At 45.0% G+C, this 14124-nt stretch overlaps 1 protein-coding gene across 1 annotated transcript in view; it reads right to left on the minus strand.

Moving 5' to 3' along the window:
• OBSCN (obscurin, cytoskeletal calmodulin and titin-interacting RhoGEF) overlaps positions 1 to 14124 on the minus strand; it is a 1012031-nt gene that overhangs the window by 676190 nt on the left and 321717 nt on the right. The window contains exon 20 of the mRNA XM_086941076.1: positions 11123 to 11389. Coding sequence (XP_086797202.1) covers positions 11123 to 11389 — 267 coding nt within the window. The remainder of the gene's footprint in view (positions 1 to 11122; positions 11390 to 14124) is intronic.

Consider the following 14124-nt stretch of genomic DNA (forward strand, 5'->3'; position numbering starts at 1 on the left):
TATGGTTTAGGAAGTTGTTAATTAATAGATGGGTAATGAAGGCTGAACATCTGCCTCGCACGCTGTCTGATCATGCGCCTGTGCTTGTGGAGATGTGGTTGCCGTCGCATGCGCCAGCACCATTTTCGTGGCGACTGCCTCCTGGAGCCTTGTCGGACCAGGTGTTACGTGAGAGTTCGAGGGAACAAATTGAGGAATATTTCCTGAGGAATGTTGGCTCTGTAGACGACGGATGTACTGTTTGGGAGGCCTTCAAGGTGACGGTGCGCGGCGCATGTATTGGTTTGCAGGCTGGTGTGCTCAAATCGCTAAGGACTTCCATGGATTAACTGGAGAGGGAGTTGTTAGGCCTAGAACGGCAATATGAGCTCAAGCCGGCGGAATCTCTTTTGGCTTAGATACGCTCAAAAGTTACCGAATATAACGATTTAGCGGATCTGGAGGTCAAATACTTATCCAAGCGCACTAGGGCACGGTATTATGGCGAAGGAGGTCGTCCGGGTGTGGCTTGGCAGATAGAATCTAGGAACCCTGGGCCAGGCACTGCGGAGTACAAGAACTTAAGGATGGGGATAGAGTGGTGACGGATGCGGACGGTATATTGACTTGTTATGCGCAGTATTATGAGCGAATGTATGAGCACAAGGAGACGGCTGAGGAGGTGAGATAGCGCAATATTTGGAAGACACAGCGTTGGTTTGGCTGTCGAAGGGGCAACAGGAATTTTTAATGCATCACATTACGGAAGGGGAACTTAGGGACGCAATTGCGGCCTTGCCGAATGGTAAGGCGGCAGGCACTGACAGCTTGCCGTCTGAATTTTATAAAGAATATGTGGACTTACTTTTGCCTCATCTGGCGACGGTATTGGAGGAGGCCTTCGATCGGGGGCAGCTTCCAGAGTCGATGCGTGAAGCCCTTCTTGTGGCCCTCCCGAAGCTGGGTAAACCACAGGACCGCTGTCCTTGATGAATACCGATGTGAAGATACTCGCCAAAGTGTTGGCAACGCGTCTACGCCTGTTATTGCCCGTTATGGTACTGCCGGACCAGTCTGGCTTTGTCCCCCTCCGCTCCACAACACATAACCTGAGAGCTTTATTCGCGGTTCTCCATCTACTTAAAACCAGAACTTGCTGCAGTAGCGGTTCTACTGGACGCTGCCAAAGCGGTTGATTCGGTTGCTTGGAAATATATGATAGCGGTATTACATCGAATGGGGGTGCCTTTTGTCTTCACTTCCTGGGTCACTCAACTTTACACTGATCCGATTGCTCGGGTGAGGGTTAGTGGTCGGGTGTCGGCACCTTTTTCTATACAGCGAGGTACGAGGCAGGGATGCCCACTCTCACCCTTATTATTTGCCATTGTGTTAGAACCCCTGGCCTGTATTCTGAGACAAAGACATGCGGCCACAGCGTTGTGTTTTCATCTCCGGTCACTCGCGATTTCCATGTATGCCGATGACATGGTTTTGTACGTGAGGGAGCCCGATAGGTACCTGGAAGGGGTAATTCGGGAGTATATACGATTCGAACGCTTCTCTGGTCTCTCAATTAATTGGGATAAATCCATACTGTTGCCCCTGACAGAGGTCACACGACCATTTCTGTTGGAATTCCCATTGGCATGGGCTACGGAGCCTGTTCGGTACCTGGGGATCTGGGTGCACAGAGACCCTCAAGAAATGATACGAGCTAATTATGGAGTGGCGATTTCGGAGCTGGAGGACCAGGTGACTCGCTGGACGCGCTTGCCACTTTCGTTTGCTGACCGGGTTGCCCTGATGAAAATGGTGGTGCTGCCTAAGTTTCTGTATTATTTTGTTAATATTCCCCTCACCCTGACATCTCATTATTTTGCTCAGCTTCAATCCTTGCTAATCACTCTGGCCTGGGGGGGTAAGAAACCACGCGTGAAGTGGGACACTCTGACCAAGCCCTATGAACTGGGCGGATTTGCTGTGCCAGACATGCGTCTTTACTTTCTGTGTGCTCAGGCTCATTTTGATTCTTATTGGATTTCGGCACCGCCGTAAACCCCTCATGTAGCGTTTGAGGCAGGAGCAATATATCGGCTGCCCTTAAAGGCGATGATAGTGAACCCGCATTCGGTATATGAGAAGGGCGAGGTGGACACGGTACAATATACTGCTAAAGCCTGGCGGGACCTAGTGAGGCGGGCGAACAGACTGCCACTGTATGCTCCAGCCATGCCTTTACTGCATCCAGCTGCTATATCTGTAACGAGTGAGGTGGGGGCACTTCAGCTGTTGCAGAGTTCCGGGGTACAAACCATGGGAGATGCATTTCCGGCTGGCCAATTTCTTGCGTTGCAATGCTTGTTGGACCATGTGACTAATGGCACCATGGCTACATTTACCTATGTCAGGCTGCGTGCTGCGGTGCGCGATCTGTACCCGTCTTTCCCTTCGGAACCACCTGTGCTTGGCGCATTACAGTTGATGTATACTACGACTACTCGTGTAAAGTTGGTATCGCGCCTGTACTGAGCGTCGCAGGAGGACGAGGGGGATATGGATGTCGCTGCGAGAGCTCGTTGGGATGCCTGTTTGCCGGAACCACTGACGGATGATGAATGGTCCGAATGCTGTGCTATGACTGGTAATTTCGCAGCTAACGGTAATTTTGGACTCATACACTACAAATTCTTACAGCAATGGTACTACACGCCGGCACAACTGGCTAAATATGGTTTACGTGACTCGTATGTCTGCTTGCGATGTGGGCTGGATGGGGCTGACTTTATACACTTAGCCTGGGGGTGCGCACGTGTATTCGTGTTTTGGATGGATGTAACGGTGGCATTGTCTGAAATGACGTCGGTGACCATTGCTAATGATTCGCGAGTGTGTCTGCTTGGTATTGTCTCTGGAGTGCAGGCGGGAGTGAGATGATTGGTGATTTTAGCGTTGCAACTTGCCAAGCGCAGAGTGCCGATTTGTTGGGGTGGGAGACGAGCGTCAGATGCTAAAAGCTGGTTGCAGGAATTGATGTATTGCCGTGATCAGCTGACATGCTACTATGAGGAGCTCCCCACTGCCTTGCGCCCAAGAGATATTTGGGGCCCTTATAATGTATATATGCTGTCCAAACTCACTGATGAATAATGAGCTGCAGTGTTTGTCTCTGTAATGCTTGGCCAACGATTACCTGTCGCGGTTGATGTGAGCACTGTTTTCTGCATTAATGTTGATAGAGTCCTGCTAATGAGCCTGCTGGTAGGTGGCACACCACCGGTAACCTAGATTTACTGGTATCTGGCCCTTTGTCATCTAATGTATACTGGTGCTGCCTGCCTGAACTGGTATTATGTAGCTTACCTTACAGTAAACATTTTTTAAGTGAACAGAATGAAGCCAATCCCTTGGCTGCATGCGGATCTAAAGTCAACGACTTCATGCTCTTGTTGTTCTCTGCTCTATTTGGTATTGGATGCTGACCTGCTTGGTTCCCGGGGATTATTGGGGGGGGGGATGTTTACTTCTATGTTTGTTTATAGCAGATGGAAAAACGAAGACTGATACTATCCTCCGAATCAGACCTGCAAGATATGGATATATAATTTATGCACGCTACGCCGCCGGACCTTTGGTTGTCGGCTGAAAGGCTGTGTTATCGTGATTAGATTGCCATGCACTTGAAATCTTTGCGGCCGTCTCTCTTAGGGTTGTAGGCCAGATGCTATGTTCTTGCGGATGAGTACAATAAAGGTCTTTTATAAATAAAAAAATAAATTAAAAAAAAGCTGTTAATTAATATGTTGATCTATTTTTGTTGCATGGCATAATTTGGATTGTATTTCCTGTATGCCTGTATGCTAAAACAAGGTAAAAGTTATTTACAGTAGTGATATTACTGAAGGAAAAGTACACTTTCTGGAGATTCCTCACCCTAAGAACATTCTCACAGGAATCAAGCTGGTCTGGAAAAGCTTTTTACAGCAATCGGTTCACTGCATTATCAAGTGAGGCCATGGGACTCAAGCGACAACTCTGCCCATCAGACATGAGATCACCGATATATAATAGGTGCCAACTTATGCGAGGATGTCAGCTTCTGATCTAGTGAGGCATGAACAGAAGAGCCAAGACAGCACCAAGGTAAGAGGCAATAATTTCACAACCCATTTGAATGCATTAGGATTTTATATATGGTCCATCAGGAGAGTAGGGAGGGTGGTTAATAATGTGCCGGAAGACTGTACATCCACCAGGAACAGTCATACTGAAGGTAAGTAATTTTCGCTTCTGATGTATACATCTTCTTTAAGATTCCTCATCTTAAGAATGTATCCCAAACCAATACCCTCTGGGAGGTGGGAACGGGTAGTTCAAATTAACTGAAGAGATTATGCAGCACAACTCTGACAAAGTTTCAATCAATGCGTGATTGGGCTGCGAAACAGTACTGTTTAGTTACTGTATTTAAGGATGACCATGTGGCCAACAAGCAGATATCAGCCTACCTAACACCTCTGGTTAGAGCCAAAGAAGCAGCCATGAGTGAGAATGAAATCAGTTTCATTACAAAAGTATATTGTTTGCTATAACTGTAAATACCTTAATACACAAAGAATTAATAAGATTCATGTTTCCAACAGAACTGAGACTCCAGAGAATGGAATTGATATCAGTGGATCTTCTCACAAGAAGGCTGCATCTTTGGATGCATTGTGAAAGTTAGAAACATGTGCCAGTGGTTGCAATCCAGAGGCAATATCTGAAAATAGGAAGGTGTAGATGGTGCTTCTTAATGGTGTTCCTGGTTCAGCGACTGGAGTCGATATTCATTTTGAATTGAAGCCATCAGATCATGTCGCAGCACAAACTAAGTCATGTAAACTTTTCGACGTGAACCAAGTAAAATAGCGTGATAAGTTGTGTATATCTGCCACTCAAGCGCATGTGCACCATGTTTCAGAGAGTGTATATGTCTGGCTGTATAAAAGACTTGGCGGTTTCCGTGGCTTTATGGGAATTGCCACTCAAGTACACGGACACGGACGGTTTCACTGGATGTATATTTTGGCTGGATTTAACACTTGGTGGTTCTGTGGATATGTTAGGATTCAAGTGTCTAGCTGTAGGAAGCATTCTTGATAATTATGGTTCTAAAGACTGATAAGTTGGGTTTACAATGGCCATTGAGAAACTAAGGATTATTCATCAACTATTTCATCGCCTAAAGGGATTAACACCTCCACAATGGACTCACAATCATTTACTGATGTATTAAAACGGATTCTAATTTTCTGCACTGTTGGAACTGATTATCATCTCTTGTTCAAGACTTCATGTGGTTTGTCTATGTGTGTAGGTGCATACTGGGAAACCCATGTTACTTATAAGTAACAGCTTCAATGTTGGGTTCTCCATATAAAAAAATTAAACGTGCATCCGTGAAAACTGCTAATGCTGTGTAACAAATGGTACAGGTAAGTAATTTTTTTATTGCTCAAGAAAGGAACATGCTTATTTAAAGTAGTGGAAGGTCAGTACGTCAGAGAGAGAGGGAAATTCATGTTCACACTAACAAAGTTCTCTTGCAGCTGAGTTACACATCTTTATACGTATATAAATGAAAACAGTCAAGCAGGACTTTAGAAGGTAGAGGCTAGACATATGTATTCAGCACAGATAAATCCATATTATGGTGAGATGGTATAGATACAAACGTTTTACTTTTATTTCTTTAGGACAAATCTTTACAGGAGGTTCTCTGTTTGCAGCTGGCTGCAGTTTTCTTTCCCATTTCTGTGTCCCTCCTTTTTACTCATGTTGTCAGATTGAGTAGCCTGAGAGTGTGAAATGTATTGGGTAAGACAGTGAACATTCTTCGTGTCCAGGAACTTCAGCAATCATTTCAGTTCTGTGTCATCATGGCTTAGTGGAGTGGACGCAATGCCCTCTAGGGTTGGTATCTATTCTAAAGGTGAGGAAGTTGTGAATAGAAATGTCCATCAGAAGAACAAGTTACTAACCTTTTGTTCCACTCTCTCTGGTGGATACTCTATCTCATGGCAGATCCATCACCACCCTCCCACTACCACCCAATTCTGTGGAATGTCCTCTTTTCTATCTAAAAAGGTCCTACATTAGGGCCAAGCAAACTGGAACATATATTACTGGTTTCGGGGTTCTGCATCCAAGGGCGCAAGCAGTGTCGAGAGAAACTGGCATCAGTGTTCTTGGGTGGGGCTTATAAGTGGACTGAGGATCCAACCATCACTTCCTGGGCGGAACGAGGTTGACGCAGAGGCGCATGATACAACGTATCTGTGTGCAGGGGCTCCACTGAAAAATCTTCCAGCTCAAGCCTGGCACCTGGGGATATTCTAAAGGTGAGAAATCTGCGGTTAGATAGAGATCCAGCAGAAGGAGTGTTACAGAAGATAAGTAACTTTTCATTAGGATCCGCTTTGGGTAATCTTCCATCACATTCCGGAGGTCTTTTGACAAAAGAGAAACAATGGGAACGTGTATATCTGGTGCTAAAACCAGCTCAACCTGGAAGCAACTTCCAGGGAATAATTCGGAGGGAAACATATGACACAAAATCAAGGACACTTCCTGTTTAGACCTGTAGTGAAGAGCTCCCCAATCTGAAGAAGTACCCCTCCGTAACTTTAGAAAAAGTTCCCACTTGTGTTAACTCCAGCAAGAGGTGACTTAGAGCATCCACTCTCACATTGAGGAACCTTGGCAGGTGGGTTGCTACCGCAAAAATTCTCCCCACTATCACTCTCAAATTATCTCACAATACAGAGTCCTCAATACCATACCACATCACTGATTGATATAACAGATGGTAGTCGAATTGACAGATTATATCTAAGTGGCACTTCCCGAAACTGCAAGGAGAAATGCCTGCAAGGCAGACAACCTGCAGCTCACATTCAGCCCCATGATGTCATGTCATCCAGATAGGCACCCCATCCCTGGTACATTGCACATGTAGAGTGCTGAATGGAACACCCACCATGATATTGGAGGGGTCATTCACACTTTCCGGTCCAGGTGAACCATCTGGAAGATCTGCACATGGGCTGCGAAACTCCCCGCTACTGACCCACTGCCATGGCAGGTACCACTGAAGGGGCCTCATCCACCATATGGTTTCTGTAAACAACAGGATGCACAAGGTCATGTGAGCAGGAAGACATAACACGTGTATGACTGGGAGATGCCTTTGAGTCAGAAATCTCAGAACGATCTCTTCATTATCCATGAGCCTCTGAGGAGGAGAACAGCCCTTCATGCAGGTTGTATCTAGTACCACACTTATGATGTTCATCCTCTGTGTTGGACTGAGGATCAACTTTTGTGTTGTGATGGTTAAGCCCAAGTGATGAAGGAAAGTCATTAAACATCAAAGATGTTCCTCAACCAGCGCCAAGGACTCCACCTTCATCAGCCAGCCAGCCCAAAATGGGAATATGTGGACTACCAACCATCCCAACTAAGCTTCCACAAGAGCCACCACTTTTGTGAAAACACAGAAATTGGTAATCAACTCGAATGGCAAGAGAGCAAACTAGTAGTACTGATTAGCCAAAGGGAACTTTAGGTAATGTCGAGAGCAGGGAAAATCGGAAAATGGATGTAGGTATCTTGGAGGTCCAGAAACATCAACCAATCTCTGTATTGAGAGCACGGAGAACATTGGAAAGAGACAGCATTTAGAACTTGTTCCACCAAATGAATACGTTCAGAAGGTAGAGATCATGCATGAGTCTCAGACACCCATCCTTTTTGAGGGCCAAGAAGTAAAGGGTGTAAAATCCTGTTTGTCTTTCTTCAAGAGGCAGCAATTCTGCAGTTCCTTTGTTTTTCAGGGCAAGGACGTCTGTAGGGCAAGGATCCCGAACAGCACATCCTGGCAGAAGGAGGACAGTCGGAGGAAGGGACAGGAAGAGTAGGGTATAGCTCCTGTAGATCAACTGGATGACCCAGCCAACTGTTGTAATCAAGTCCCAATTGAAAGATGATGAGGTGAATGGGGACAGACAGAGAGGCTTTGACATAGCAGGTTCAGCAGAGGACAGAGGGGGTGGATTTGCGGTTCTTGCTGTCGACTTTGACCTACCACTACTTCAAAAGCAGCAGCACAATTGCTGAGGCGTCTGTACCAGCTGAGAGGCCTGCCTCAGCTTTGGATTAGCCTCTGAACTTTCTGTACTGCTTTGCAGGCAAAGCCAGGTCCAGGTAGTGGGCTGTAGTTCTGCTTGGCTATAGGAAGGAGCCAGCCTTTTCACCAAAAAGCTGCTCACCATTGAAGAACATGTCCGTTAGAATGGCCAAGACAGCTTAAAAAATTGGTAGAATGCATTCAGGCATGTCAGCACTGTTGGAACTGGGACTGACGGCCCGCTTAGGGTAGCATGGCACAGAGTGGGAAGGCTAAATCCAGAAGGCAATTGTGACGTCCTTGCGCAACACACAATACAACACCCCAGCGCAAACCCACAAAAAATGACACCACACCGTCTTTGTTAAATAGAAAATAGTGAGGTTTTATCTCTCTTGTATTAAAAAGGGGGGATGAATGTTCCAATGTTTAATAAAATAGGACTTTGGACATTTCACTTTGGGATTAATTACATTAATTAAACAGTACATTGCATTTCCTCACAGTTTGACATGACCATTGAGGTCTTGGACATGAATATATTTGCTTTCTGTTCTATAAAGGGCTTCATGTTTTTGGCCACAACACCATGGCCACATCCAATACATCACATGAGGATACCAACAGGAAGCAATAAAGACAGTTGCTTCCGGTATGTAAGAAAGGACTGGAACTATGAACCTTTCGGTGGAGACATTGGACCTAATGGCTGTCTAAGCTGACAAAATGTTTGTTGGTGAAGCAAAGAGCAAGTGCCAAAAACAACGCCAAGGTGCAGAAAAACAAGAACTGATGTCAGTGCAGGAAACAGCTTCTATTATATGACTTCGACGTCATGCACGGCGGGTTGATTCACATTTGTCGGCATGGAGAATTACTGCTAGGAAAAGCTTTCCCAGACCAGCTTAACACGTGGGGCGATATTCCTAAGGCAAGGAATCTCCACGAAGTTTTTTCAATGAGACTATTTACATACTAATAAGCATAGTACGGTTTGATCATCAGAAACTGTCATTTAGTGCAAGGGAGATCTGTCAGTTAAGGTCACATAATGATATTAAGCCAAGCCCCTCTCTTTATTGCCTTTTCTCACACCCTAGCTCACTTTCTCGCTATACTCTCTATTTTTTTCCTTCATCCATCCATTCCTTCCTTTTTCAGTTTTCCTCATCAAGTCTCAACTACCCTTTTTTCTAATCTTCACCAATGCCCTTATCACAATATATCTTTATTGTGTTTGTCACACTATCACTCTGTATCTGTTTATCTGGCTCTCACTTCAATTTCTTGTAGAACTTATTCTTGTATACCTCACTAGCAGCCCGTCCCGACGTTGTCCGGGTAGGCTTTGCGAGAGTACTCTGTAGCATCGCAGCTCCTCCCCCACCAGCCTCGCCGCTCCTCCCCGACGCAAAAAAATCCCACTCGTAAACTTCTCACCAACTTCACGCATTTTAAAATCTGTGCAAAATGTAGTTTTTGTGAAAGTAGAGCAGAAACATCGTCACAAACTACGTCATTCAGGATATTGAGTTCAGCCAGTACTGCGTGACAGAAAACATGTGCACACAACACACAGCTTCGATTTCCGTGAACCACGTCCCACTGGCTTCTTCGGATCCTAAATTTGCTCCATGAGAACCCCACATATTTCCCAGCTGCCTGTCATACTGCGGTGTGCATATGATCGGATGGAGGGAGCCGGGCTGCCTCCTGGGCAGACAGTGTGTGTTTGATTACAACCTGTCAAGTTCACACCGTGGGCTTAAATGATGCCTTTTTGAAACCCAAGTCCCCTCAAGTTACACCCTGAAGGAGCTCAGGTGTACCAGCTATTGGACAATGTGCAGCCTGCAGGCCGCTGCAGTGATGGACTCCACATCCTTATAACGCATGGCTTTCCTTTCAAACATTTAGTGCGACAGTACTGACCCGCATCGCCGCTCCTCCCCCACCAGCATCGCCGCTCCTCCCCGTCGCTCCTCCCTGCGATGGGCACTCCAGCTATTGGAAAATGTGCAGCCTGCAGCCCGCTGCAGCAAATGACTCCACAGCCTCATAACGCATGGGTTTCCTTTCAAACATTTAGCGCCACAGTACTGACCAGCATCACCGCTCCTCCCTGCCGCTCCTCCCCGCGCTGGGCACTCCATCAGCTGGGCACTTGTGTCGGTCCCGCTCTCCTTTCAGCGCTCAGTCCGGACCCCTAAAGCCACGTTTACGTAACGCCACGCCCACACGCCATTGCGCCTCTGGAACGCCGCGTGCATATCACTGTATGCATACGCCCGGACTACTTGTCCCCTAACGTTCTTTCCCCCTACTAAATGTATATTGTGTGGTGCTGTATAGCCTATGTCCATCTCCTGGACCTCCCCTTTCCAACACTGTATTGGGTGTTGTGATTGGTGGTGTAATTTTCGAGTATACCCGCCTCAAAGGTTCCCAGTTCTCGCTTTATAATAGTAAGTATAGAGTACCTGTGAGCATTTCTCATTCCTTTCAGCAGAGATAACAAGCCAACCAATGTCCTTCCCAAAGGAAGGACATTGGCAAATTACGCCCTTTCACTGTTTTTGGTTGCTTTCTACCTCACATTGATACCAAACAAGTGAAGTCAATTAGGTAATGCACTGTAAGCAGCAGGACAAATTGAATGTTAAATCAAAATCGACTTATCGGAGTGCTAGCTTAGACTGTATAGAGAGTGCCTTGTTAAATGCCATTTCCTTATCATGTTTTACATAGATCCTATATGATCACTGGGCATTTCTAAACCCAACAACTCTACACCCACCTGATTTATATGGTCACAACGAGAATTGGCATCAATTAATATGGTTTGTTGTCCAAAAGTAAATTTTATAAGACTAACTCAATAGATCACTCCAACAATTCTACTGTGGGTGCCATGCACAAGTCAACATGATCATTTGTAACACCCTGGGGAATACTTTTGATCTGTCTTAGTACCTTTTGTGGTGATCTGGGCGATAGTCTTGTCATCCTTGGACTCGCAGGAGTACTCTCCTTCGTCTTCTGCCCTCACCCCTGAAATTGTGAGAATACGTTTGGCGCCCTCAGCGCGGATCTGGAAGCGTTTGCTAGGCTGGAGTTCCTTCCCGTTCCTGCACCACATGACGTCGCCCTTCGCCTGTCCCAGTTCACAGGAAATAGAGACGGTGCCCCCTATCTCGGCACAAAGGGCTACCAACTTCTTTGCAAACTTTATAGGCACTTCTGAAAGAATTCAAACAAAACAGTTTACGGAATATAAATACTTTTAGGAAGTTTACTGATTACATTTTAGTATTGCTTTCTTCAAGTGTCATTGCTTGAGTAAATATCAAGAGACCTGGAAAGTGTCAACAATTAAATTAATGTAGCCTATATGTTAAATTACAAAAGGCTGTGGAATCAAAAAATACAAAACTCACTCTCAACAAAAAAGTACTCAAGCAAATAATGTTGATGAGTCACTTAACTGCTGTAAGAAGCAATACATTTTAAGAACATGTTGGTGTATCCCAAACCCTATTTTATTAAGTAAGTTTGATGATAAAAATGTAAAAGTACGGAGAATGTTTAATTTCAGACATCTGTTAGTGGCCTATTTTTTACTGTCCCAGTAGTACTATTAGTCATTAGTGAAACTGTGAACGGAGTCCAGGTGGTAGAAGATGCTAAGGAAATGTAGTGAGGATTTAAGGCATCACTTGCATCGTGAGTGCATAAATACCGCATAAAATGTGTATGAAAGTAGTTGGAATATTTGGTCATATTAAAATTAGGACAGCAGTTTATCTGTTCTATTTGTGATAACCGAATGCCCTTCTGAGCACATTATGCGCATCTCTTGATAAATGTGGTATTGGTGATGTCACACACAAAAAAAAAAACTTTGGAGTAAATGTAGGTTATGTCTAGCCAAACGTACGGTTATTGTGTTTGTGCGTATGCTCTCTACGGCTGGCTCAGTCACAAAGCGTATTCTGGGCATGGCCGTTATTCCTGGAAAAAGGCTTAATCCACCGATCTTTATACTGACATGATACTCAAACCACGTGTATGTGCAGTCTATGCACGTCACGCATATGGTCCTCACGAGTTTCGTTGTAATTGCCTTTACGGTGGAAACGGAAGTTGTGCAGGGAAACTGCTTTTAAGAGTTGTCTTCGGCGCGCAGATGTTGTCAATAAAAACACAGTGAAATGATGGGAAATGTGGAAATCAACCCACAAACGCTGAAATACAGAATACTACTCACATGCCAGCACATGGACAAACCTAACCCTGCTGTATTGTGGGCATACTCAGGAGGTTTTGAGGACAATCTCATAATAAGTACATACATGTATTCTTCAAATGCACAGCATATGCAATGCTTATGTACATTTCAGACGCGCACACTTCCTGCATGTAAAAGTGCAAATGTTGGGGTAAAAAGAGGTGTCAGAGGAGTGCAAAGTACTGGCTAATGTCGTCCGCAGGCAAAAAGTAACGCAATTTTGGATATTTATAAAACGACAAAGACACTCTTTGGACACTAATGTGGCCTAAGCGTACACCACAATGGGCGTAGTGTAAAGTGTGCACAAAGTGCAGTAAAATGCTGCTGCATTAATCCTTGTTGTTGGTCAAAATGCCTGTCCGAATACACAGCATGATTGTAGAATTACACACGAAACCTATCATGCCAATCAGCAATGTTACAACACACAAGCATGACTCAGCTGAATTTACACTTCGCATAAGTTGCATCTTCTCCCATCAGTGAATCAGTTTAAACTTGGCGACAGTATTTTCAGTAGTGTAAGCAATGCATACATATTTCTAATATGAACTACTGATGGAAGCTGGTCCTAAGAAATAATCAAGGCGGATGCTCTCTTTGAATGTCCCAACTGGTAACAGGATATGAACCAAAACTGACACTTAATTCTACATGGAATCAATCAGTTTCACAATGCTGCAAGAATACGTGCTGCTTTGGCTTACAAGTCAACCTGACTTTTCTCACGTCCCAGCTCGGTCGTAGGTTTGGACTCACTTTAAAAGGAAACACGTTATTCTTATGCTGATTCTGTACTCTTACTCCACGATCTTTCTCCCTTCATGAACTATGTAGGCATGCTGCCACCAAGTCACAGGACTGGAACCTGCTAGAAAAGCTGTCACTCCAGGGCTGTGCATGGCAGAACCACCACAAGTGAGTGCGTTGAAGCCTAAATGCACTCTTGACTGCACATATGTGGACGCTCACCAGTGCCCTTCTTGAAAACAAGAGCCAATCGGGTTGTGTGTGATATGGCCATCTCAATTAAGGCAATGTTATCCGGTTTCTATGCCCAAGCACTTTCACGTCTATGTGGGTAGATTCCGCAACAACAGAGAAACAAAATAGAAGGAGTATGCAACATTGGATGGCTCAAGCTTCGACATATAGGTTTCTAGGAGCTTTCTAGTCAATAGTAACATTGCCCCAGGCGGAACCCTGAAGACCCTGGAGGTACTAAGAAGAAAGTAGTGTTGGCAGAATGCGTGGGTGCAGCCTGTGTAGCTATAGTAGGAAGAAGCCTAGAAAAAGGCACTGATGCTGGTATAGCACTGGTGGTGTGTGCTCGTAGGAGATAAAGCAATGTGTGAAGCTGAATGGAACCCATGTGGCAATGGTGGCATTAGCAACCACTCAGAGAGCACCATTGCCTTAAAAAAATCACAAACAGTTGATCAGTAGAACACCAAATTTGGGTTCTTCTGAGGTGAAACTGAAAGGCAAGTCTTATGTCTCCTCAGTCGAGAACGTATGTGGGCGTGGAAAGAGTGAAAGGCAAGTATATCTTCACATTCAAAAGGACTTTCAACAGAATTTTTGGAAGAAAGGTGAGGAGAGCCTTATAGTCACCATGTCTCGGTGAAAGGCAGTTAAATGTTTCGAATCACAAAGGGCTATCATCTTAAAAATGTGCATAGCT

This window comes from Lissotriton vulgaris, chromosome 10, assembly GCF_964263255.1.
Source record: "Lissotriton vulgaris chromosome 10, aLisVul1.2, whole genome shotgun sequence".
Lineage (NCBI taxonomy): Eukaryota > Metazoa > Chordata > Amphibia > Caudata > Salamandridae > Lissotriton > Lissotriton vulgaris.